The 26,303-nt window shown below is 34.9% G+C and overlaps 4 protein-coding genes across 4 annotated transcripts; all 4 read right to left on the bottom strand.

Moving 5' to 3' along the window:
- Window positions 1-3,659: 3,659 nt before the first annotated feature.
- EBP (ethylene-responsive element binding protein) lies at window positions 3,660-6,254 on the bottom strand. Its single transcript, XM_086232980.1, has 2 exons — window positions 5,937-6,254; window positions 3,660-4,470 (listed from the first exon to the last, which is right to left on the bottom strand). Exons 1-2 carry the CDS (start codon window positions 6,148-6,150, stop codon window positions 3,875-3,877), a joined length of 810 nt encoding a protein of 269 aa, XP_086089106.1. The 5' UTR covers window positions 6,151-6,254; the 3' UTR covers window positions 3,660-3,874.
- A 3,131-nt stretch (window positions 6,255-9,385) lies between these two features.
- On the bottom strand, window positions 9,386-12,065 carry LOC147294355 (Tetratricopeptide repeat (TPR)-like superfamily protein). The gene is made up of 2 exons (XM_086232114.1): window positions 10,490-12,065; window positions 9,386-9,769 (listed from the first exon to the last, which is right to left on the bottom strand). Exons 1-2 carry the CDS (start codon window positions 11,801-11,803, stop codon window positions 9,596-9,598), a joined length of 1,488 nt encoding a protein of 495 aa, XP_086088240.1. The 5' UTR covers window positions 11,804-12,065; the 3' UTR covers window positions 9,386-9,595.
- Window positions 12,066-13,609: 1,544 nt separating this feature from the next.
- On the bottom strand, window positions 13,610-15,133 carry MORF3 (plastid developmental protein DAG). The gene is made up of 4 exons (XM_086232115.1): window positions 14,671-15,133; window positions 14,486-14,583; window positions 14,033-14,098; window positions 13,610-13,914 (listed from the first exon to the last, which is right to left on the bottom strand). Exons 1-4 carry the CDS (start codon window positions 15,039-15,041, stop codon window positions 13,691-13,693), a joined length of 759 nt encoding a protein of 252 aa, XP_086088241.1. The 5' UTR covers window positions 15,042-15,133; the 3' UTR covers window positions 13,610-13,690.
- A 2,767-nt stretch (window positions 15,134-17,900) lies between these two features.
- On the bottom strand, window positions 17,901-19,565 carry LOC147294353 (exopolygalacturonase-like). The gene is made up of 5 exons (XM_086231187.1): window positions 19,347-19,565; window positions 18,928-19,254; window positions 18,539-18,828; window positions 18,225-18,450; window positions 17,901-18,131 (listed from the first exon to the last, which is right to left on the bottom strand). The coding sequence occupies exons 1-5, from the start codon at window positions 19,563-19,565 to the stop codon at window positions 17,901-17,903; spliced, it is 1,293 nt and encodes a 430-aa protein (XP_086087313.1).
- Between the last annotated feature and the right edge of the window lie 6,738 nt (window positions 19,566-26,303).

Raw genomic sequence — 26,303 nt, 5'->3', positions numbered from 1 at the left:
TCCTACTTTCCTAGGTAAGGTTTCATTGTTATGTATAATTAAAAGAGAGTGGCGACTAGAGTACAGTACTCTTAATAATATAAGTTGTTAACAAAGTTAAAAGAAAGTTCGTTGATATCAAGGATTAGCATAAATTACTTATATTTTATAAAGAGAGTCGGACAGTACTCTCATTATAAAAAGAAAATATTTGGGTCACTCCCATGGGATATTTTAAGGTCACCTCATTCCCTCAAATTTCGATTTCGGCAATGCCGGTGCATGATCGAAACCGTTTACTTTTTAGATAACCAATTAAAGATCATCTCTGTAAAAAATCAAATCAATTGGAAATCGTTTGGTTATATAATTATTGTCAATTAAATAGAAAAAATTGATGGTTTTCAATTAAAGAGTGATTTTTTGACCAAACCGTTAATTTTTTTTATTTAATCAACAACAGTAATATAATCAAACGATTTCCGATTGAGTTTATTTTTTGCAGAGATGATCTATAATAGGTGATTTAAAAAGTGAACGATTCTGATCATGCGCCGATAGGGGTGTGATTTGGATTGGAAAATCCGAATCCGACCGATTCCTATCCGAAAATTTTCAATTTTATTTCGAATCCGAAAATGCCGAATCTGAAAATGCCGAAATTCGAAAATTCTGAAAAAAATTGGATTGAATTAGAATGTTTATTTAAATTCTGATTCCCATCCGAATTCCGATCTAAAAAATTCCAAAATGTTTCGAAGGCATTCCGATCCGATATTTCCGAAATTATGCCAATTTATTTCATATTATATATTTTATCATTTATTTAATATGATACATATAACATATATTTTAAAAAAGATGACTAATACTATTAATATAAACATATGTACATTATAAATATATATGTGTATCATAATAACATAAATGGTAAGTTGGTAACACAAACACCCACATTTTTCCGTACATGTAATTACTATTTTTTTTTATTAGGGAGGGAAATTGAAGATATGAGGCAATTCTACAGTTGTTCCAACTGGAATATCCCACCAATTGTAATTACTAATTACTAAATATGTAAGCTTATTATATTCAAAATTTCAAACATGATATATATTATTTGAGTAACATGTATTTATATACACATATATATATATGAGTAACATGATATATATATATGTGTGTGTGTGAGTAACATGTATCTACTAGTGACATTTATTCTAACAATGTTGGATGAGCTCAAAAGATTAATCCCCCACCTCTAAGATATGTGCTATTAAGCCTATTATACATTCATAGTGACATTTATTTCTCTTATATATTATGTATGTTATAATATATAATATATACCATTAAATATACACAATATATATATCATACATAATTTATTTCTCTTATAACATACATAATTTAGCAATGAAAACCTTGCTAGATTGCATCTTTTTTTTCCCCTTCTTTTCTAGATTTTTTTTTATGGTAATGGTATGGGATGGTATGGTTCTAAATGTTATTTAAATTAATATTTTGAATTTTCTTTTTAAATTGGACATATATTTTAATTACATCTTAATATAAATATTGAAATGCATCATAATCTATTGTCTTTTAATTTTTTTTGTTTGTTAATTTCATCATTATTCTAAAAAAAAATCCGAACATGTTCTAACAAATATTATGAAAATGTGAAAATTCCGATTTTTTATTCGAAAATTTCAAATGTTTATCCAAAAGTTCCGAAAATGTTATATTCCGAAAAATTTCGAAAATTCTGAGAAATCCGAAAATTCCGAATCAGAATGAGATGTTGAAATTCCGATTTTTTGGAATGGAAATTGGAATATAAATTCCATTCCAAAATTTTTTGGATTGGAATTGGAACACCCTATTTCCGATCCGATCCGGCCGAAACACACCCCTATGCGCCGACATTACCGAAATTGTTATTTTAGGGGGAGGGGTGACCCAAGTAGTATCCATTATAAAATTATAATTGTCATGATTGCCATATGTGTTATATGTTATAAGAGAAAAACTTACATGTCCCTGTGTTAGGGACATGTGGTATCTCGAGAGAGGAAGAGAAGAAAAGAAAGAGAGAGAGAAAGAAAAGGAGAAAAAAAAACAACTAATGAGAAAGAAGGGGATGCCATGTCATGGTAACATGGTTACAGGAAAGTTCTTAATTCTCATGTTATAAGGGTCGTGATTCCAAATTAAGATGTTCCCCCACAGCTACAGTAATTGACAAAGTCGAAGTTGTATATATCTTCTGATATATTCATTATCATCACCTTGCATGCCATATTCGATCTATTGCCTTAAATTCATTTATTGATCAACTGATTACCCATATCATTTATTAATCAATCATTCATGGGCCCTTTCATATACAGTAAAACATTTATAAATGAATGTTCTATAAAAATAAAATTTTATGGTCTAAATTCAGGCCAGTGTACTAAAATAATAACCTCACTAAATACATAAGATAATAATTTTTCTTAAAATTCTTTAGGGACCAGCGAATTTATAAATTAATAATTAATAAAATATATAAAAGAAATAGCACATACAAATTCATAATAATATTAAGGAACTTTTTACTTAAGAATTTCTATTTTGTCAATTCATTTATTTCTCAAAATATGCTTATAAAGTCGTTTGTTTTTTCTTTGTACCAAAACCAAATTGAACCTCATCCTTAACTTTTTGCAATGCATACACCACATTTTTTTATTTTGAAAACACTTGATCTTCTAGTTCTTAACGTTCATTTAAAAATTTGAAGTTATACATGTATCTTTGTAAAAGAAAAAATAATACATAAACCAAAAAAAAAACATAAAACTTTTTTAAATTAATAAATATTTATTTATCACTAAATTAATAAATTATTCATTTATTGATATATAAATAACCCCTCAAAAATAATAATTTTTCTTAGTCCCTATAGTATTAATTTATAGGAGTTTTACTGTAGTATTTCAATTATTAGAACCGTCTTTTTTTTTTACTTTATATTCAAAGATCATTATTGCAAAAAATTAGATAAATCATAAACCATTAAGCTATCAAACTTTGATAAAATAAATAGACGAACAAAATATTTTTGATACACACTTGAAATGTTGACCATTTAATCCACTGTCAAATAGTTTCTGATTAAACAAATTTTTTGCAAGGACGATTCTTCAATGGAGACAAAAAAAAAAAAAAAACAAATCTCAATCATCAAAATACAATATAGAGTGGACCTCACAAGAGATCCATTATATAAGTTTATTTGAGGAATTCTTTAATAAAGGGGTCAATATATATATATATATATATATATGATAGCACAGCATTTATAATAGTACGTGCATTATATTAAACAATAGTAACAATGCAATATAAGTTATCAGTTATAACACGAATTATAATATTTAGGCTGGTCTTTTCTTATAAATATTAAAGTATAATATCATTAGATACATGAACCGATTGACATGGAGAAGCATGAGGAAGTTTAATTTGCGAAACAATTAAGAAGAAAAATTCAATGCAGAATTAATGTGACTTGTGAATAAATGATGTCCCACATCCTGCTAATTTTGTATGGTCACCCCATCCCACATTACAAAAAACACTACAAAACAAACCAGTCATGGACAACAACAACGATGATGCATGCAAAGACATATATTAACACAAGTTTTTTTATTTCTCAAATACATAGATATATATGTATACTGTGCAGCGAAATACATATTACTTAGCATACACAAAGGCAGTTGCTAGCTAGTACATAAAACCCAACACAGACAGACATAGACACAAGGGCGCAACCACATAATGTATAATTGTATATGCTCTTTTTTTTTTTTTTTTTTCGGTAGTACTCTTGTAATGTTCCCTAATACACGAGGCGACCACCTTGGTGCTGGTGATGTGTAACCAGGTCATCCAGCATCCAAAGGTCCTCCAGCGAGTCCGACTCACCCATTCCCCTCATCTGACTCGGCGTTTCCGCCTCATCAAGACCCAGGAACGATTCCAAGCTCGAGATTTGCTCTTTCAGCTCAAACTCATCACCTCCACCAGCAGCCACCTCACTCTGAAATGGATGATAATAAGCAGGATCACTACTCCTGGGTGGCCCTCCATTGGTCTGAAAACTCGACTGAGTTGACTCGGGAGCAATGCACCGCTGCTTCTTTGAGCGCGGTGCAACTGCAACTGAAACTGGAGCCGGAGCGGCGGTGAAGTTGAGCTTGGCCTTCTCACCGCGGATGCGCTTGGCAGCTTCGTCGTAAGCTCTGGCAGCTTCCTCGGCAGTGTTGTAAGTTCCGAGCCAGACTCGGACACCTTTGCAGGGGTCGCGAATCTCAGCCGCCCATTTCCCCCATGGTCTCTGTCTTATCCCTCTGTAAACGTTCTTCCTCACTCTCTTAGGCTTCCCCTCCTTCTCTGCTGAAACGCGGCTCGTCTTCTTCGCCTTCTCACTTGTCCCTGCAATATAACAAGAATCACAACTTCCATCAGCTAGTATATAACAAAACTTTAAAAACTCTAACACTATTTTGTTTTAGGATATTCAGAAACAGTAGTTGATCGTTTTCTGTTTTTTTTTTTAAGTGCAAAAATGAGATCACAAAGAACATGGTACAATTATTGGCGCTTTTGTTCAGCACTTTTACTAAAAGCGTTTTTTTTAAAACACATAAATTTTTTTGAAAAAAATTCAAATACTTTTTATAAATCTACTTGAAAAAGAACCAACCTGATGCTTTATCATAAAGCGTTTCCAATTGCTTTTCTAACCCAAAAAGACTTTTAATTTTTTACTAAATGCAAGCAAAAACACTTTCGATTATTTAAAAACACTTTTAAACCTTCTAAAAGTATTGCCAATATGTCCAAAAAATAAAATATTTTTACCTTTATAGAACATTAATTTCAATATTTCATATTCTGGTTCAAGAAATTAAACATTAATGCACCGCTCTCTCTTACTTTTATCTTATTTTAGAAGACAGATTTTATTTTTATTTTTTCGAATACGGAATAATTAATAAATATAAAAAATTATGATTAAATATCAAATATCAATAATTTTTCAGCAAAACAGTAAGACACTAATTTTTTTTTATAGTTTAAGTACTAACCTAAGCAAGACATTTTGGATTAAGTTATAAATCAGTTTGTTATACAGTTGTAATTATCGAACAACATAGTTGTGATTGTTTGAAATTCAAAAAAATTCAAAGTTTATAAGAGTTTAGTGCTTTTGATTTAGGTTTAGGAGATGAAGTCCTATAACCTAGATACTAAACATTAAAGTTTAAGCCTTGCAAACACTGAAAACAACAAATCAATAAAAAGTTGTGACTGTTAAACAATCACAGCTCAATAAAATCATGTTTTTTTAAAATTTGTACATAAATTAAAATTTAGTATCTAAAGTGAAATGACAGAAATATTTTAGTAGTTAAAATGAAATAACATTGAAATTTGGTGCTTAAATCAATTGATCTTAATAAATACAATCAACTAGATTAATACTGGATTATTAAAATTATGATTGCACATAAGTACTTGGTCCTCGATCTATTAAACCTTAAATCACAAATACTAAAATATAGTTGCAAAAATTTATTTTAGCTAATTAAATCAGCAATAATAATCTTTTTAAATTAAAAGTTAATTCAACTAACAGTATAAATGGACATGATCATGGAAGAATAAAATGAATACAAAATAAAAAACAAAGAACCCAAATAAACTTATGTATACAAAAAAAAAAAAAACCCCACTAGCGAACATCTTGTGAGGAATAACATGAAAATATAAATATATCGCAGAGAAACCAAAATTTATATGTACAACAATAAAAAAAACATAAAAAAAAAATCATGCAAGTTTTTAAGACATAAAATATTGTAGATGAGAGAGCCAGGAAGGAAAATGGTTGTTACCTAATTTTGTGACAGCTGGTGTTAGGTGTTTTGGCTTGGGCTGCTGAAACTGGTTGTTGGTGGAGTAGTGGTCTTTAGCCAAAGAGGAGGAGGAGGAGGAGTCCAAGCCGAGGAAGTCAGAGATGGGGTCGAGCTCCGACCAGAGGTCCTCGGCGGTCAGTTTCCGGCCGCGCTTTGCGGCGATGAAGTCGGAGATGATAGCACCACCACACATCTTTACGCGCCACTTGGCTTCTCACGCACTTCTCAGGAGTCAGGACACACACAAAACACAAAACACAAAACACAAAAGAGAGAGAGAGTTAGTGAGAGAGGAGGGTCTCCCTGGGGCTCTGCTTTTAAAGACCATCGGTTACGCGTAACTTTCCCTTATACATACAAAACCCCACAGTAACTTTCTTCGTGGGCCTTTTTCTTTTCTGGGTCTGGCCCACGATCAGAAGCACAGAAAACAGACACAACCCAAGAGGGATTGGGGCAAGTGGATGGTGGCTGTACGATTCTCTGCTGTGTTTTGGAACGGAGTGAGGGGGTGGGGTCCGCCGCAGGGGATAAGATGGGTTGAGTACGTGGCGGGTGGTCATTGGGTCAGATAAATGAAGGTAAACAGTTACTTTGCGCTTGGCTCTATGCAGTGGCGCATGTGTTACGCGCGTCAGAGTAGGTCCAAAATTTAACGGCCGAGTGGAAGAAGGAAGCCTTGCACAGTTGCACTTGCTCATTTAGAGTGCCACTCTTATTAAATGGCTCTAATTTTCGGGCTAATTACGATATTAGCCTAAGGTGTTTACAGAAGTTTCTTAAAAGTGTTTTTTCCTCGAGATCATTCATTTAAAGATTGGATTCACTTTCAATAAATTATTAACTTCAATAATTGTATTCAAAATCAAACCAACCATTCTATTTATTGTTCTCACTTTCTTATCAATTCAAGTCTCTTAAGTAAACACATGTACACAATTTAGATATGGTTTTTGTTGAACTAAACAAGTTCACAAGGGTGTTAATAGTAGATATAAGAATTTGGAGCTTATAGCCCAATGGAATAGAGATGGGCTTAGTTACCTAGGAAATGGAGACAAGGACCACAAGGCCCAAGACTAAGCTGGCAATGAATGAAGCGATGGATTGATTATTCACGGAGGAGGACCATTATATATATAGAAGGCTAGAAGCCGAGAACATAGCATAGGCTTTTAGGAAGCAGAAGCTAAACGAGGCTAAAGTTGCAAAGTAACGCTTTCTGTTTCTCCTAAGATGGAATTTTTCCAAGAAACAAACAAAAACTCCTCACATACTTCACTTTCTCTCTTATAATGTAGGCCTCCATTATCATCTTCTTCTTTTTTGGTTTCTTCACCAATTATTTGATCCCATATGTTTCATGGAATTAAAGTGATCATCTGTGGCATTCTCTCCTTGCCTACAAGGAACTTGTCTATATTGGTTCACATACTTAATAAAGGTCGAATCAAATAAGACCAACCAGAAGATATTTTAAAACAGAGTGACCAGAGACCCAGCTGACCTTTAGCTTTATCCTTTCAATGACTTCACCCATTCTTTATGAGGTTTGGAAGAAGCAGTTGCAGCTGGCTGCATGGCACAATCTTAAATGACTCTTTGTTTATATGCTCAGAGACTCAGACTCTCAGAGTGGTTTAAACTCTCATGATCATCATAACCGCATAGATATTTTATTTTTTTATTTTAAAAGATTAGAAAGAATTGTCCTTTTCATTAATTCTTTCCAACTGAAGAACAGAGCATACTTCCAAATTTGAAAGCAAAAAAAAGAAAGTAGAGCTGCATTGTGGGGGGGCCAAACTAGTAAATAGTAGTAGCCCACTTGAGAAGAGGGTTGTAACTTGTATGTGGGTGATCCTGATCAAGTCAGAGCTGCAATCTTTTCATCCATAAATATTTTATCCTCTTATCATTTCTTTGTACATATGCAGGCCGGACACTTCACCATGTTTATATATAGATATATATATATATATTTTTTTCTATTTTGGGTTTGCTGGTTTCTTGATGGTTCAGTGGGCTATCAAACAGAGAGCTAACCCAGATGCTATCTTAAGGTATACATAAATTTATTATTATTATTTGAGTAGTTAATTGCCTATAACCATACAGCTAATTAGTTCAAGCAAGCTTCCTTATGATTTTGATCACTGATCATTGATCAAAATTTAACTCTCAACCAGAAGTATGAAGTTGAACGAATGCTATTGTGTCTGTAATACCATGTTTTACAACGAATACTACTTGTACTATGTTTTTGGAAGCTAAGAAACTAGGAAAGTATTAATCATGGTGGAGGAGGGAGTTGAGAATTGTTAATTAATTTTATGAATTTAACTCATGATGTATTCATGCACTGCTGAGTGCTGAGTTTTTCTACTCTCGTAGTCTCACATCAGCAGGAAAGTACAAATACGATTGCGCATTTATGATCATATAAATAGGTTGCAAATTGCCAACATGTATAGTGTCTTCTTGTTGTATATAATGGGGATGAGAAGGTGTACATTAGTTAGGTTGCACCGAGTCTCATATGAACCAGAGAAAGTACATGTATACGGATGAGATGATGAGACAAAGACAAAGCAAAATCAAATCATTAATTAACAATATGATGATATCATTGATATGGGCAATTTACGATGCAAGTATACAACAAAGTACACCCTACACTCCGAGAAGAGAGTGGTGTCTATGCACACATCTATTTGCACGCTTAGTTGATTATTAGTGTTGTGAGTTTTATGAAGTTTTATCCAGTCACTCTCGCAATATTGAGCACTTTTTAGTCAACCAAATTTACAAGCAAAGTAGCCAAGTAGCCAGGGTTTTGAGAACAACTCAAAAATTTGATCTAATAGACAAAGGAGATGAGGGATGTCAATGACTCAATAGCATGCACCATGCTATTGGGTGGAGTTATTTCAAAGTGCGTATTCTTAGCAATTAAGCTTGAACAAAAAATAATGGAGGCCTGTAGTTAATGATGTAGGCTTACAGTTTCAGACTTTTACACTCTGCACTCAAATTTTGAGTTGGAATCCTCCCTCAATATCAATTTGGAACCAAAACCAATATTAAATATGAAAAGATATAAAAATATGAATTTTGAGAAAAAATAAATAAACTTTGAAGTATAACAAATGTAAGTTTTGAATAAAATGCAAGAAAACTAAATATCATGAAAGTACATATATCCAATATGGATATTCGTCCATAAAAAAAAGACCATATAATGTAAAAAATATTATCTATTAATTACCTATATTTAATACTACGGCTAGAACTAGTCCAATTTGCTCATATTAGCGCATGTCTAACAAGCCAACACACATGCAGCTGAGCCCATGATATGCAAGAAATGTGACAACTTTAAAGAACACAGAGAGGTTAACCAACAGAATGACAGTTTTACAGTGCAATTCAATCTCTAAATTCCAACACCACTTTGAAGTAACAAAAAATCATTTCCAGTCACATGCAACAGAAGAAACAAGATACAACATACAAGTGAAACCATCCACAAGGCCAAGTATCAAGTAAAATGTTATCATTCCCCAGAGATCTATGATGGTAAGAGGGGAGAGGGTATTGATCAACCCATATGAATAAAAAACTTGCATTATAACACTTCAGTCTGCCAATTTTGTCAGGCGGTGAATGGTGCTTCTTGCAACCCTGTTACCAGGATCGATCCTCAGAACAGTCCTCAGATCTTCTGCCCCAAGTTTGTACTTTTCCATACTTTCATATAAAAGTGCACGCTGTACGAGAACAGATACATTTGCATCATCTTGTTCTAGGACCTGCACAGGATGAACATATCTATGAATTCTCCCCTCTACAGAGAAATGCAGGAGACAGAAAACATAATGTGATTAATTAACCTGATCAACACACTAAGATGGGAAGAAAAAGTAATATGAACTTGTGCACTCTGTCTAGCAGGAACCACGCATCTACATGCACTGTTAAACTAGTTATCACACTTTGGATTAGCAATGTTTCCTTCACTACATCAAACATGTTCAAGCCTAAAATGCTAGTAGACTGAAATATTACATGCCTTCGACTACAAAACTAGTCAACATGGGTGCTGCCACCCACAAGGCCAAAACAGAAAAGTCCTACTTTTATTTGGTCTCTAAGTAGGGATGGCTAATATGTAAACACAAGTGATTAATGCACTAAAGCTCTCTCTCTTTTTTTTTTTTTTTACTTCAAAGAGAAATTGACCCTAGGATATACCCTTCAACCCACCCCACCTTATGTCAATTGAGCTAAGGCTTCTTCCATGCTACATCTCCTTATCTTATTTCTTTGGATCTAATTGCTAGTTAAAAATGAGCCAGCTTATTCAAGTAGCTTATAAACTTGTGCAGTCATTACAACTTTAGGCCAACAGCATAAACATAAGGTTCCAATGATAATATCACATGCATTCCCCAAAATTAAGCAGTTGAAACTTGAACATAAAGGAAAATTTTTAAAAGCCTAAACAGCTTGGAGGAAAGCTATCACAATACCTTTGTGCAGTCTGCCACAGCTTTCTTATACTCCCCAACTTCTTTGTAACAAGAAGCTCTGCTTGACAAGACGTCCGCAACAGCAGCACTATCAACTGCTTTCTCAAGAAGAATTACAGCCCAAGAAAGCCACTTAATGGCATCAGGATACTGCCCTTGCTTGTAATTATCCATTCCTTTATTCTTTGCTGCCGAAGCAGATACCCCAGCAGGAGGAGGTGGAAGACCCTCAAGCTCAGTCGTGGAACCACCCACATCATCTACTCCACCTCCAAACTCCGTCCCCCAATCATCAATTTCAGAGGATTGCTGCACTCCAACTCCAGTATTTGCTGTTGCAGCACCTGCGGCTGAAGCAGAGGATGTGGGAAAGAACATGTCGAGCGGATCATTACTAGTAGACTGAACAGGATTCTGCTTAGCCGGAATCCCGAAATCACCTAAACCCGAAAACGAGTCCGGCCCCATAAAACTGTTATCATTAGAGGAGAAGCCACTAGACGCGGATGAAGTAGTGGCGCTTGGTTTTGAAGCATTCTGAAAATCTCCAAAAGCATCATCACCAGCACTTCTTTTATTATTACTTTTGGCCGAATTAAGACCACCTGATGGTTTCGATGCGAGATCAACCAAAGAACCAAATGGGTCCTTCTTAGAGCTGATTCCACTGCCACCACCACCGCCGCCACCACTGCCCATAGTTCGCAGTGAAGGACCTCCAAGGTTCGGACTCTTATTACTATTAGCGTTGACGCTATTGTTAATCTTACTATTATTATTATTATTAACCCCACTAGGAAAACTTCCAAAATTCCCAGAAGCACCCCAATTTCCACCACTATTCACCGAGCTAGTGCCGGTGGTTTTGGGCAACGAATCGGCCATATTTCCCATCGAAAACGAGCTCTTATTCGATGCTGCCGGGGTTGCATTCTTTAAAGGAACATTGCTATTGCTATTACTATTAGTCTTACCCTGACCCAAAGCCGAGCTCACCAAATCCCCGAACAAATTGGGGTTTTTGTTGATGACCGCGATCGGGGTGCTCGAAACCGAAGGAGCCGTGGAGCCCCAGCTCTTGCCAAAGATATCGCCGACCATGGAAGTGGGCGCGTTGGAAATTCCGGCTAGGGGGGTCTGGGTCGGAGTGGGCTGGTGGGTCCAGGAGGAGGTCTTGTTGGGTTGCCAGGCGGGTTTGGGTTGCGTGGTGGAGGTGGAGGTGGAGGAGAAGGAAGAGGTCCGGTTCTTCTGGTCGTTGAGCGTTTTGGGTCGGCTTGATCCCAGACCCAAATCAAAGTCGAAGTTGGAATTCATGGTTTTGAATTGTTTGATTGGCGTAATTCTTTGGATCAAAATGAAATGAGAGCGAAATTAGATCCAGGGCGTACCTGAAAGCAGGAGTTTTTCAGATCTGAGAAAGCAGAGGCTGGAGATCTCAGAACCAGAGCGAGAGAGAGAGAGATGTGGAAAGGAGATGGTTGGTGTCTAATTGACGCGGATGTCGGAGAAGGCACGCAGCAGCTTGCTTGTCATAATTCTGGGGCATGGGTGCCCAATTATAAATAGAAATAAATAAATATACATACAGTTATTTAGCAGCTTAGGAATATTGGCTTTTGTTTTTTGCTGCCAATTGTTACCTTTCTATTTTGGGTGAGCTCAATTGCTGAAGCCTGAAATGGTTGATTTAGGAGTATTGCTGGAATTTCTTAATTGTAATCACCTTTTTAATCATCTCTATCGGTCAGTTAAGATGATCCAAATAATTTTATTTGATGACTTGAGGAGGATGCCTTTGAATTCAAGCTATGTAACCTACTAGCCACTAGTATTTGTTAGAACACAATCAACTTTGAAAATGGAACGTTTTTGGTGGTTATTATATGAAATTTTCAGAATTGCAACTTGTTGAATACTTGCATGTGTAACGAGTTGTAGTCTTGTACATCAAAATATATATGAAAGTGCGTTTAAGTTTGTAAGTTTGTAACCGTGCCTAACTTACATATTCACCTTTGGGTGAGTTTGATTAGCCTTGTTTTGAAGCTAAAGCTATATGTCAAAACTTCGATTTGAAGCTCATAACCACGTACACATCATTTTGTGCCATATTATCAATTCAATAGTTACCTAATCAAGCATCAAAAGGGAGGAAAAGACGGAGTGAAGAGAAAAATCAGAACGAAAAGAAAACATCTTAACATTTTTGCTTAGAGGGTACAATTAACGAAAAGGAAAGATAAAGGCCTAAAGGGGTGACAAAACCTCCCAAATGGTCCATCATAATCTCTCTTCAAATAGAAGGTGAAAAGAAAAAAAGAGAAGGGAGAATAAAGAATTATAACTTGAGACCAGATAATGCTAAACAATGCTAAGCGAAATAGTTAAGCCATAAACTATAACCCCAATTCTTAATATCCTATTTTGAGATACATTTCCTATTAATTCAATAGTTAAGCTATAAACCATAACCCCAATTCCTAATATCCTATTTTGGGATACATTTACTATTAATTCATATTCATCTGGGTCATTTTCTCACTACTCCTGCCCTTCCATATCTTTGTACTGCAACTTTCACCAACTACAAAATGAAAGGAGCAGTCCTTTTTCACATCTACCAACAGCAGGAAACAAGGAGAGTATCCTTCCACTTCTTTCAACTCACATGAGATGGAAACTTCTCATTTCATATCCACTCAAACAACCCACAAAGTAGTAAATGTCTTGCAGAAGAGAAGGAGAAGGCCTTTTCCCCAACACCTAAGATCCACTACCCGCAGCCTGCTGAAAACTCAACTACCCTTTCCATGACAAAGCCTCAATGCTTACCGCACAAGACCTTACTACAAACATGTATTTTGAAATGTAACAATGAACAGAGAGGGGCAACAGATACTGATTCAGACTTGGCAACTTAATGTAACAGTTAGCAAATAGCAAAAAATCAACTTGATAGTTAATTGTAGAGTAAATTCATTTTAATATTTGGTGATTTTGAGTTCAAATACCAGATACTGCTTATTAAAGGAATTCCCAGAAAGTACTGACACAAATATTCACATTTCTTATCTTCGTAGGGATGCTAGGAGATATGCATAGGTTTGTCATGAAATATAATTGAGGTTTAAAAACACCAACTTGTCATTCATCATAAGAAATAGGATAGGGAATTCTGAGATTTTGCAACTATATTTTGAACTAAACATTACTCCTGTTTAACTCTCCTTGGTTCATGGAGAAATCTGCCCCTCCACCTTGTGCCGCACCTTGTGTTGTTTGCTGCATAGGCTCTCTCCTTTCAACCTGCATTGTTTCCCGGCGCCTATCATATCGTGGGCGAGGCCTGTTTCTAGTTGATTGTTGCCTTTCACTGTACCTATACTGTGGCCTAGGGATGACTTGCCCATCAATATATAGATCCCCTAGAGTTGGTCCAAAGAAACATAGTTTAAAAACGATAAAAAAAATCATGATTTGCAAGGTAATTTCAGATTAAAATTGAAAAAATTATTGAGATTTTAAGCTTCAGGCAGTACTCACCGCCATAATCTTTGTTGGGCACGTCAAGATATGAATCCGGCAAAACCCAGAGAACACCAGGCAGCCCTATTTAAAAATAAATAATCCAATAACACAAATCAAAGCTAATTTTATAGGACACCTATAAATTGGAATTCGCAGGAGGCTTAAAAAACAAGGTGTAAAACCATCATATTCAATGAAAAATTACATCATTTGAAGCCAATACCAGTCAAAAACGGCCCTAAACCCTTACTTAGTATCTTAATCAAATTCAATCAAAACAGCCATAATTCATACAAAGAACTATACTCAAACTCTTAAAACCTCGACCCTTATCATATATGTCAATGCAATACAATCAAAGACCATACAAAACCATAAAACCTTAGCCTCCCAAAACAGAAAATACCTTAAATTAACAGCAAAAACCCCAACCTTAAACCCTAAAATCCAGAACCCAGAAACGATTACCTTTGACCTTCAGGGAAAGCTCTTCAGAAATCAAAGCACCAAATCCAGTATAAGTGGACGTAGACACCGAGTATATCTTCTTCTTCGCCTCCTCCTCACTAAAACCCAAAACCAACCAAAATATAATCGAAGAATAAAAAATAACAAAAACAAACCCGAATTGAAGAAGCGGGTCAAATGGTTACCTTCCCATAACGGAAGCTAGGGTTTTGACGTAGGAATTGATCATCTCTTCCTCAGAGGGCTTGGGGTCGTTGAACTCCATGACGATGAGCCAGTGCTCGTAGTCGCAGCCATCGAGGAGGATGGTTTCCTTGGGCGGGCGATTGCTCCAGTTGGGAGTGGCGTCGTTCAGGGGAGAGTAACCCGACCCGGAATGCTTTAACCGGGTCGGAATGTTCACCGAGTCGGGAACGAGTTGGGCTTGCTGTATGTTAAAAAAGGCGAAAGCAAAGCGAGAGCGGGAAGACAATGAAGAATTTGAACAAGTGGAAGTTGAATGGAGTGTTCGGGTAAAGGCTGAGGCTATTATGCGCCGGGCGGCGGGATACGCCATTTTGCAAATCTCTATGTCGCTCTTTTGGCCTTCTGAACCTGAAACTGAAATCAGTAACAGCGAGTAGTTGTGGTTCTCTTTAATTTTCAATTCTCTGAATGGGATGAGAGAAAACGATGTCGTTCAAAGAAGCTCTGTGTAGGTTCCATTTACTGCCTACGATAATAAACGACCTGTCGTATTGTTTAACTGCGAAATCGTGTTTAGACGGACTATTAATTATGGGCTGGGCTGTAAATTACCTCAAAGCCCCACTCACCGTATTTTAAGCCTGCTAGGTGCGGACTTCTTATGTGTGGCTAGGCCCAAGGAAGTCCCCTATTTAGTTGTGAGTTGTTTGGGCCTCTGGCCCATATCACGAAAAAAAAAAAAAATCAATTTTACCATAAAACTAATTAATTAACTCAAAACGGGTAAATTGTCACATGGATTTAAGTTAATTTATCCCCTAGAGTTTAGATGTTTGGCCCTTAAATTGGTTTTGTTTCTTAAGTAGTTGTGGGCAATATGGTTGACAATATATATGTCTCAAAGACCTTGTAATATTGTTTTCTCTTACATGAATGAAAAATTTGTGAATTAATATTTAAGAGTTTCTTCATGTTACCCTCATGAAGAAAATTTTCTGGATATGTCACTGACTGCGAAGGTAAATTGAATAACATTAAAAGAAAATTGATCCAACGAACAACACTTATATATATCGAATTCATGAGCAATAGTACTAATTAATTATATGTTTAAGTACGTTATTATTTATATGATATATAATTATGGAGGAGTGCTCTAAAACTAATTGGTTAGTAAGTTAATACGGAGCTAATCATGTTTTTAGGGTCATCACATAACAAATCTCATAATCCGAGCCGTTCGTTTTTTAGACCATACTTAAGAAATAGATCATTATTGCAAAAAATCAACTAAATCAGAAATCATTTAGTCATCTAATTGTGATAAAATAAATAGACGATCACTGATTTCGATAAAAATATATAAATAGTTGTTATTATAATCAAATGACTAAATGACTTTTAATTTTGGATATTTTTTTACAGAGATAATCTTTGAAGTATGGCCTAAAAAAGAAACAGTTCAGATTCTGAGATTATATTGTACGGTGGTTCCAATTTGGTTGTTAGTTTTGTATTAACTTGCTAACTAGTTAGTTTTAGAGTATTTTTGTATAATTATGAATGTATTATATGTTTATTTAGCTTGAAGTGCGTTTAAGTTTGTAAGTTTGTAACCGTGCATAAAGCTAATATTCGCCTTGTTTTAAAGCTAAAGCTATATGTCAAAACTTCGATTTGAAGCTCATCCACCACAAGGCAAAAGGGGTAAATTGACCCATAGATTTAAGTTTACTCCCTAGAGTTTAGGTTTTTGCCCCTTAAATTTGTTTTGTTTCTTAAGTAGTTGTGGGCAATATATTTGACAATATGCCTCAAAGACCTTGTAATATTGCCTTTCTCTTACATGAATGAAAATTTTGTGAATTAATATCTAAGAGTTTCTTCATGTTGCCTCCGTGAGGAAAAATTTATAGATGCACCACTGGCCGTAAAGGTAAGTTCCACAACATCAAAGGAAAATTAATTCAACAACACGAGTTATATATATATATATATATATCAAATTCATGAGCAACACTAATATGTTTGTTATTATCTATATGATAATTATGATGTATTATATGTTTATTGAGTTGGGTTGTTAGCTCATGCATGTTGTATGTATCAGTCCATCATAGATCGAGTATGATGTTGTCATCATTGTGATCCTTAGCAACTTAAAAACTGTCAACTCTCTGGCTACAAATAAATAAAATATTTATATATATATATAAAAATGTTCTAAAACTAATTGGTTAGTAAGTTAATACAAAATTAACTATCCTGTTGGGCCCACTGCACAATATAATCTTAAAATTCAAACCATTTTTTAGCCATTTGATTATAATAACAACTATTTCTATGCTTTTATCGAAAATACTGATCGTCTATTTATTTGATCTTAATTAGATGATTATATGATATTCGATTTAGTTGATTAATTTTTTGCAATGATGATCTTTGAAGTAGGGCCTAAATAATTGATGGTTCAAATTATGAAATTAGTGATGTGGTGGGCCCAAAAGCATGGTTAGCTTCGTATTAACTTACTAACCGATTAACTTTAGAGCACTATATATATATGATGAGTGCTCTAAAGCTAACCAGTTAGCAAGTTAATACGAAGCTAACCAAGCTTTTGGGCCCACCACATCACTAATCTCATAATCCGAACCATCAATTATTTAGGCCCTACTTCAAAAATCATCATTGCAAAAAATCAACTGAATCGAAAATCATGTAGTCATCTAATTGAGATCAAATAAATAACGATCAGTATTTTCGATAAAAACATAGAAATAGTTGTTATTGTAATTAAATGGCTAAATGACTTCTGATTTTAGAGATTTTTTACAGGAATGATCTTTGAAGTATGGCCTAAAAAATAAACGGTTCGGATTTTAAGATTACATTGTGTAGTGGGCTTAACATGGTGGTTAGCTTTGTATTAATTTACTAACTAGTTAGTTTTAGAGCATTCTTTTGTATATATATATATATATATTGATGATTTACATCCTGGTTTGGTTTTGGATATATATATATGCTTGTCTGAGCCATGCTTAATTATACAGATCGATTTAAAACGTTACCCATTTTAGTACATGCATATATAGAGACATTATCTTTAATTTCATTGGGGCCGAAATACTCTATCCGATCCCCCAATCCATATCAATATATGCTCATATAGTACGTTAAGTAGGACAAGGGTGTCTGCACCGGCAGGAAGTGATCAGATCATCAATCAATGGCAAGCTGGTGGGTTCTGAACACCCCTATAACCTAGTTTTGCATTTTCACAAACAGATTTGAGACCCGCAGCACTGTTGGGACCAACACGCTTCAAATCGATGTCGCGGAGCTCAATATTCTCACAGGGGTTGCTGCTGCTGCAAAGGAGATCCACTCCCACATCTGATGATGTGGTGCCCTTCACGTTGATGTAGTGAACATTGCTGATCTTCACACCAGATGGCTGTACAGGAATCGAATGAGAGTTAGAAGTGAATTGAAGATGGGGGTGTTTGTGAAAATCAGAGTTAATTAGGAGATGATTTTTATGACAAACCTGATTGGCGTTGCAGGACCCTGTGCAATACTTTTGGTTAATTATGATGGGGTTCCTCACATTCTCCATGGTAAGGTCCTGGAAAACCATCCCTGAAGCTTTGCTTGGACCTGACCCTGGCCATGATTTGATTCTGATCCCATTGTCTGTGTCTATGAATGTGCTTTTCTTCACTGAGATTCCCCTCACATCATTTTCGCTCTCGTACTTGCCAAGGCTACCAATACTGTTCGTTATGACATAAAGAGGGAAATAGTCAAATCGACTTACATGTTATGTTGTCACATTGTCCGTTCCGAATCATTAAATGTTACCTGATGCCATGCCCAGGGCCGCAAACAACATTATTGACGGCAATGTTGGTTGATCCCTGAATCATGCCAATGCAGTCATCCCCGGTGGCAATTTTGGTTTTGGCAATCTTCACATTGTTGGAGTCGCTGATGTGGATGCCATCAGTGTTGGGGCTGGTTCTAGGGGCAGAGATATTGAGGTGGCGCACCCTAATGTTCTGGCTGTCAGTGATGAAAACATGTACTCCTTTGGCGTCAAGGGAAGTGATGCCTCTCAAAACACCGTTTGTGACACTGTTAAATTTTATGCTCTGCATTAATTAATCAAACCAATTATTAATTACCAGATTATTATTGATTCAAAGAGGTAATCTCCCATACATAATCCAACGATTAATTAATGAACTTACGGCTGGGAGTGGAATACAACCATCACTGGTACTGGTGCAGTCACCAGAGTGTTTCCAGACACTTGAACCTTGGCCATCGAAGACTCCGTTGCCTGTAACTACCAGGCCGTCAATAGATTCAAACAATAACCAGTATGATTCTTCATATAAGGACAGATCAGTTCGGCCTAAAAGGGTCCCTTTCACGTCAAGAACAATGGGTTTGGTGGGGTTAGTGCATGGCCCGGCAAATATGGCCGGTCCGAGCTTGTAAGTCCCTTCCGGAATCAGAACCCTAGCTTTCCCAGTGTAATTGCGGCATGCTGCAATCCATGCGTGCACGAAAGCCTGCGTATGTGCACACAACCAAAAAATATTTATTTAATCTCATCGTGTTTTCACAAATAGTTTTTTTTCACTAATTATGTATATGTACGTACCATGCTATCATCGTGTTTTCCGTCACCTTTGGCCTCGTAATCTAATACGTTAAAAATTTTCTCAGTAGGATCAGCCTTGAAATGTCTAGCCAAATTAGAGCCGCGGAAAGTGTCAGGGACTACCGGAGGAATTGGAGTCCCAGCTGCCACACGGGAGGCCAATGTAGCTAAGCACAGGATAAGAATGGCGTGGCAGTCTAGCCGTGCAATGGTGGCCATGGTCCTCCTTTCAATTAGCTGGCTATGTAAATGATCAAATTATAATAAATATTTAATTTCTAGCTATCTACTCTTAATTCCCAGATGGATCGAAAACGTAACCCCCGGTGAGGCTTGGTGATTGGAACGGGGGGATGAGTTCAATTGTGTGCGTGCCTCTTTATTTATAGTTTGCTTTCAGGTACCTAATTAAAGAAACTGGTAGTTAAAACCGTTGCTATTTGTGGAAGGTCGATCGAACTCTACGGAGAAAGAAAAGTAGATTAATTAATTGGTTTTAGAATTTGGTTTTGAGTTGGTTTGGTGATGTGCTTTGTGTGCATGCACTTGGCTATGTGTTAAAGGTGGTGCAGTCGACTCGTCCGATATTGTAGGCTACTTCTTGTCCAGGCATTCACCTCCTTGTGCATGTCTTTGTGGCCACCAAATTACCACCAGAATTGCATCCGCCAACACAAAGAGAAAGAAACACAAACAATTGTAATTGTGCTCTCTTTTTTCTTTTTCTTTTTTATTCCTTTGGGTAAAAAATATCGCAATATCGATCAAAGCATAAGAGTTAATTTATAGGAATATTTGAAATATCATTAATGATATTTCAATTACGGATAATTAGGAGATTCAATCAACAAAAATAGTCTACAATATATTATATCCCAAATAATATTTAATTGTAGAAATATTCTCCACTTCTTACACATTCCATTACTGATTGATTATTCTCACAGTTATCCGTAATGCAACGTGGTAAATGAGAGAATATTTCAAGTGCAAATTTGCTCACCACTTTATTTATAGGGTGATATGTGTCCTTTAAATTAACTCTAGTTAACAATTTTGAATTAATAAATTATGATATAATAATGATGTGAGAGAAAATCTCTTTCTTCCAAAACTTACTTGCCTTTTTAATTCTCACGCTCTCTCTCCTTTATTTTATTTTCCTTTTTTTTTCTTGTTTGACACTCTATGTCTTTTCAACTTTCATCTTCTTCAGGAAAAATAAGTTTGGTCGTCTACCTTATTCCCTACTAGTTTATTTCAAATATTAATTAATTTGACTTATTTTTTTGGCCAAAATTAATTAATTTGATTAATTGATCAATAAATATGTGATCATAAATTTGATAGGCAAGTACAAGCATTCAACCAACAACTCAAGGATCATCTCGTCAGTTAAATTTTTCAGGCTCAATTTGATGCAGTGTTTGAAGAGAAGAGTTGTAAATGTCCTTTACACATAATTTTCCGATATGTTAACTTTAGCATAATTGTGTTGCATTGCAACAACAATGTTTTTGGGTCGGTAGTATTATGGGTTTTGTAAAATTATGATATATTGGGCTTCATGTAAGAAGCCTATGAAGACCTCATGTAGTTTTTTCATTCAAAATTAAGAATTTAAAGCAGACTAAAATAATTTATTGTGTTATAATTTTGAATGAACAATTAGCTTAAAGTAAATTATGGAATAACAAGTATAAAAATGAGGTCTTCAATTGCTTTAGATTTAAAATGAGGTCTTCAATTATTACATGCTCAAAAGAGGTCTTCAATTGGAATAATGAGTATAAAAAGTTTCGGAAATTTCTTTCAAATGTGTGATGAAAGATAGTGCAAGGTGAATAAATAAAAAAAATGGTGTAATAGGGTAATGTGACAAAGAGTGCAATGTAAAGAAAAAAGTGCATACAAGAATAAAAGAGAAAAACAAAAAAACAAGAAACAAAATCAAGAAAATAAAATAAAGGGGAGAGAGAGCGTGAGAAATGAAAAAAACAAGTAAGTTTTGCAAAAAAGTAATTTTCTCTAACTTCATTATTATATCAGAATTTATTAATTTAAAATTATTAACTAGAGTTAGTTTAGATGACACATGTCATCCTATAGATAAAGTGGTGATGTTGACCGCTTTTAGAGGTGGTGAGCAAATTTGCACTCAAATATTTCTACAATTAAATATTATTGGGACAAAAATATAATTCTTTCATAACGTACGCCTAATCTTGCAATAGATATTTTCTTGCAACACGGACCACACTTTATTCCTGCTTGATTGTTTGACTGGTCTACATGCTTGAATCAGGATTCCCTCAACTTGGATGACGTTTTATCCCTGCTGAATCTGATTCCTTACTTAACGGGAAAGAATAACAATAATTAAGGGTACTATTATACTTTAATGCTTGGCAGAGATATACTTAAAAGATGAAAGATTGGCAATTAGCACTATTAAACAGAGTGGTACAATATATGCTATATTAATTATTGGAGGAATGTACGTTAACTACATTCTTTTTTCTACTTTATCTTTATACTGTTTTTTTTTTTTTCTAAGATCACACTTTAAAAATTGAGAAATTTGGAAAACTAACCAAAATTGAAGTCAATTAAAGACTTTTAACCTCTTTTAAAATTTTTTAAAAATTTGACCCTTGAGTAGTGCTCGAGCTCCCCTCAAGAAGTGCTCGAGCACTACTCGATAGGGTTCGAGTACTACTCAAGAGGGGTTCGAGTACTTCTCGAGGGTTAGAATTCTAAAGATAAAGAAATGGTTAAAAGTCTTTAATGACAACAAAAAGGATTAATTTTCCAAATTTCTCTAAAAAATTATCTATGCATAAAAAATAAAAATTATTATTGTATATGACCGTAAGATCGCCATATAGTACTATTACCTAATTCACATGGTGTTACCTAAATTCTGTGCAAAATATCAACCAAATAAAAAATTATTTAATCATTTAATTGCTATAAATAAACATACGGTAAACCAAATTATTCCAAAATTGTCTATTTATTTGATGATAATTAAATGATTAAAGGATTTTTAATATAGTTAACTTCTTACAAAGATAATCTTTAAAAGGTAACCTATAAAATCAACTATTTCGATCATAATTAAGACTATATTGTAGAAATGTAGAAAAGAGAATGTAGCTAGCATTTCTCTAATTATTATGTTGTTATTTTTTTGAGATTGCTGTCCTCACATTCAAAGAAATGGGAAATTAGCGCCACAAAAATTCTGCTGCTTCTAACGGGTATTTGTGGAGGATGGTAAATTTTTCTCCTCTATCTATTTAGAAAAATTGTTTTGTGCCCTAATAAGGCATAAATTTGTGTACGTACTTAATTTAAACAGATGTGGCAAATTTATATATTGTTTGTTTGTGCTGGCATTTCCTATTCGATCACCACACTGCTACTTAGCATGCAGCCGATACTACGCACTTACATTTTTTGTAGTGGATCGAGATCAATTAACCAAATGATGATATTTTTTGATGTTTTTTATATTTTTATTTTTGCTCGAATATTTAGAGGTTTGAATTACAAATAATATTAATCATCTCATGTCACTTGAGCTAAGAGCCTAAGATTAAGATTAATGAACTTGAGCTTGAAAGTTCATCTGCTTGATCTTTATCCTTATGTAAGTCCAGAGAGAGAGAGAGAGAGAGCAACTGCTAAAACTGAAGATTATATATACTAGCTAGATATATTACGTACAAGCTGATCGAGCATGGATCGATGAGATTCTAGCTAGCTAGGGGAGGATGACTCGGTGGTAGATTGATCACCGACTTTCACAGGGTACTCAGTCCTTGTTGGAGCCCCGGAAGTGTCCATCGGATCTAAAAGAAAAAAAAAGAACAAGACAAAGATACATGCATGCGGATACACCGATACATACAAGATAATTATTTAAAAAGACTACTATAGGAGATATATCCAAGATAATTACGTACGGCCGGGGCTCGATCGTAATTATATAGAAATCAAGCCCAAGGACGCTGCGACTTCCTGCTGCCAAATTCAGTAATCACAAACCCCTTGTAGAGCTTGGCTGCCTCGTCGCTGGTCAGGATCTTTGGTTTTTTCATCACCACAGGAACTGAAGGAGGAACAGGAGCCCTACATGCCCCTTGTGGACATGCCTTCGCGGCGCTCTTCATGGTCCAGCCGTTGTAGTAGTCGTCGTCGTCTTGTTGGGGCATGTGATTGGAGCCAGCATTATAGACCACGCTGCGGCAGTCCTCTATTATGGTTCGCGGTTCTGATGCAACTGCCGGCGCCTTGCAATTGATCAAGTACACCTCACCATAGCCATAGCGCCTCTCCTCTCTTGTAGTGGAAGAATACAACTCGTAATAACGTGCCATATAATTAAGTTATAAGCTGGAAGAACAGAATGAAAAGATCAAGTAAGTCTAGCTAGCTAGCTAGCTAGGTTTAATTGCCTTGTCTTGCTGTAACAAAGGTTAAGACCCAATGCCCATTATATAGGAGTGCTCAGAAGCTTCAAAAGGCTAATTAAGCTAGCTGGGGCCTTCCTCTCAGGGATTAACGAATCCAATACAGTGCTTGTGATTCTTTTTATTTATTTTTTTCCTCTATTTTGGAGAGTTTAATTTGGATATATACGCATTCACATCAATACTTAGATTCTAATAACCACCACTTTGTATTTTAATTTTATAAATTTCAATTGTTGTGAGAATTTGTCCTTTATTTATTTATGGATCCACTCTACACTTTATTTATTTACAACAAATAAGAAATTAATATATCATCTGCCTTAACAATTAAGATCAATAAATTGAGATACATGCACCCATAAGTCATAAGATCCCTTGACCCTTGTTGGCATGGTCCGCATGGACACTTTATGCCTTGCACCGACCGTGGACCATAATCAGTTAATTGTAGCCTCAACTGCTACTTTCAAAGAAAAAACAATATTGATCGATACATATTCATAACGTATATGCAAAGTATTTGTGGATAAATACTACCTTTTTTTTGAAGTGATTGGTTGTATATATGATGGAGGTTAAGCCATGTATGGCAGTATGGCACCCCTAAGCCCTTGGGTTAGTAGGACAACCCACCAGCTATGGGTTGGGTAGCAAATCTCAAGTGGATATATAAATACTACCTTAAGAGATTATATATATATCAAACTTGATTATAAAATTGTCAGGATTAAATAATGGATCTTATATTAAATTAGGTGACTTCGGATCAAATTGATTTCGTCTTTCTCGGATATTGAAGATTGATGTAGAATATATATATTATCGAAAGTGGTTCTTCCAATCACTCATATTTTTGTATTAATTTGATATTGTGTTCTAGTTAAAATTAGGTTGTTTCAAGTTTTTCAAATTTTAATTTATTGTTGCTTTAATATAAAACCTTAAATGACATTGCTTACTGTAAAAGCACAGAATTATTCTGTAAATATATAAGTAGAACATGATCTTCTGGCCAAAAAAAGTAGAACATGATTCTGTTTCACAAGGGAAAAACATATATAGGGAGAAAGAAAATTAATATTAGAACAAGTTGGCCATATATGCTTACGATAGCAAGCTTACGTAAGACAATTATTCTAGGCTTATCTCTTGGTAGGCAAGGTCTGTGAGATATATATGTTGGTGGGAGGTGGATAAGATATTCTTGATCATATTGCCTTGGTCCCTTAAGAAACAAATTAATAAATTAATATAGCCTTAGAGTAGTGGATCGAAGAACCATCTTTAGCTAATTAACTGATATTTGCCTCTTAGCATGCATATATATGATTATATATATGTGCCCAAAAAATGGGGTTTAGAGCTTAATTAATTATATCTATATAAAGTTTGTGAAAGCGATAATATATTGATTCCCAATAAGAAAAATTATGCCAAAGCCGGCCAGTGCATGTGTCCCATATATAATTCCCAGCCCTACCGGCCAGTGGTCATGCTTCCTATCTTTGTGTTCAACAATGCATGTGCTTGATGCTCGGCATATCCCTTTAATTATCAGTACCTGCACTATTGCACTTACACTCACACTCACGCGCGATATTTATTTACCATAATAGAATTTAATTTATTATGAGTTTAGAAACATTCTCCTTCTTCTTTAATCTTTATTTTAATTTAGGAAGGAAGATAAAAAGAAAGCTCAATAATTGTATGTATAAATTCCTCCAAACTTTCGACAGAAAAAAAATCCTCTAACTTTTGCTTATTTCAGACTTTTAATTATCACAAAAAATATTTTGAGCTTTATACTCTTTGTTTTTTTTTTGTTTGAGAGGTTCATATCTGATCATGATCATAGCATAGCAATTACATACGTACGCATACTGAACCAGAACCTCAGGGGGGAAAAACGACATGCTTTTGAATTTTTCTAAGTAAAAGATGACACACAATTATTTGTATATATATGGTAAGTTCGCCGCACATCTAATATATATGAAAACTCTTCACATTTTTTCGTAGGTATTAATTCTTCACTACTCTCATAGATTTAGACTTGTTACTGAGTTTTCAGATTAACAAATTTCTCATATCTTCTTTTCATTGCATTATTTGGATCATCAATATTTTCTGTTCAGATTGTTTTCAATTGTGGTTTGGTATTGATTAGTTTAAGAGTACTTACTCATGACATTAACAAGATATTAGTCTTGCGATATTTCTATTCACTCTGTTGGAAGAAATTTAAGTGTGTCAAAATACCCACTCTCCAAGATAGAAAAAAGAAAACTTAGGACATATATAACAAGAGCCCTAGAGAGTACTCTATATATAGTTTATTTCATTACTAGCTAGTTAATTATAACCAAATTCATATGGCCACATTTAACCATATACGTACCAATAATAAAGATCAGTGTATTTGTATATGTCGATCTTATTAATATATGCAGGAGGTTCAAACTAATATGTAACA

This window comes from Dryas octopetala, chromosome 2 (genome assembly GCF_963921425.1).
Source record: "Dryas octopetala chromosome 2, drDryOcto1.1, whole genome shotgun sequence".
In the NCBI taxonomy this organism is placed as follows: Eukaryota; Viridiplantae; Streptophyta; class Magnoliopsida; order Rosales; family Rosaceae; genus Dryas; species Dryas octopetala.
This window is presented reverse-complemented; position numbering and strand designations above follow the sequence as displayed.

Bases quoted from the DNA above. Each gene is read 5' to 3' on its own strand.
- LOC147294355 (XM_086232114.1), bottom strand. From the start codon at position 11,803: ATGAATTCCAACTTCGACTTTGATTTGGGTCTGGGATCAAGCCGACCC. The intron at 9,770-10,489 runs GTATTGTGATAG...CATCCTGTGCAG, and splicing joins CTGTGGCAGACTGCACAAAG to GTCCTAGAACAAGATGATGC.
- LOC147294353 (XM_086231187.1), bottom strand. From the start codon at position 19,565: ATGGCCACCATTGCACGGCTAGACTGCCACGCCATTCTTATCCTGTGC. The intron at 18,829-18,927 runs GTAAGTTCATTA...TAATTAATGCAG, and splicing joins GTTGTATTCCACTCCCAGCC to AGCATAAAATTTAACAGTGT. The intron at 18,132-18,224 runs GTTTGTCATAAA...ATTCCTGTACAG, and splicing joins GGTCCTGCAACGCCAATCAG to CCATCTGGTGTGAAGATCAG.
- MORF3 (XM_086232115.1), bottom strand. From the start codon at position 15,041: ATGGCGTATCCCGCCGCCCGGCGCATAATAGCCTCAGCCTTTACCCGA. The intron at 14,584-14,670 runs GTAACCATTTGA...TTTGGGTTTTAG, and splicing joins CTAGCTTCCGTTATGGGAAG to TGAGGAGGAGGCGAAGAAGA. The intron at 14,099-14,485 runs GTAATCGTTTCT...ATTTTTAAATAG, and splicing joins GCTTTCCCTGAAGGTCAAAG to GGCTGCCTGGTGTTCTCTGG.
- EBP (XM_086232980.1), bottom strand. From the start codon at position 6,150: ATGTGTGGTGGTGCTATCATCTCCGACTTCATCGCCGCAAAGCGCGGC. The intron at 4,471-5,936 runs GTAACAACCATT...GTTATATTGCAG, and splicing joins ACCAGCTGTCACAAAATTAG to GGACAAGTGAGAAGGCGAAG.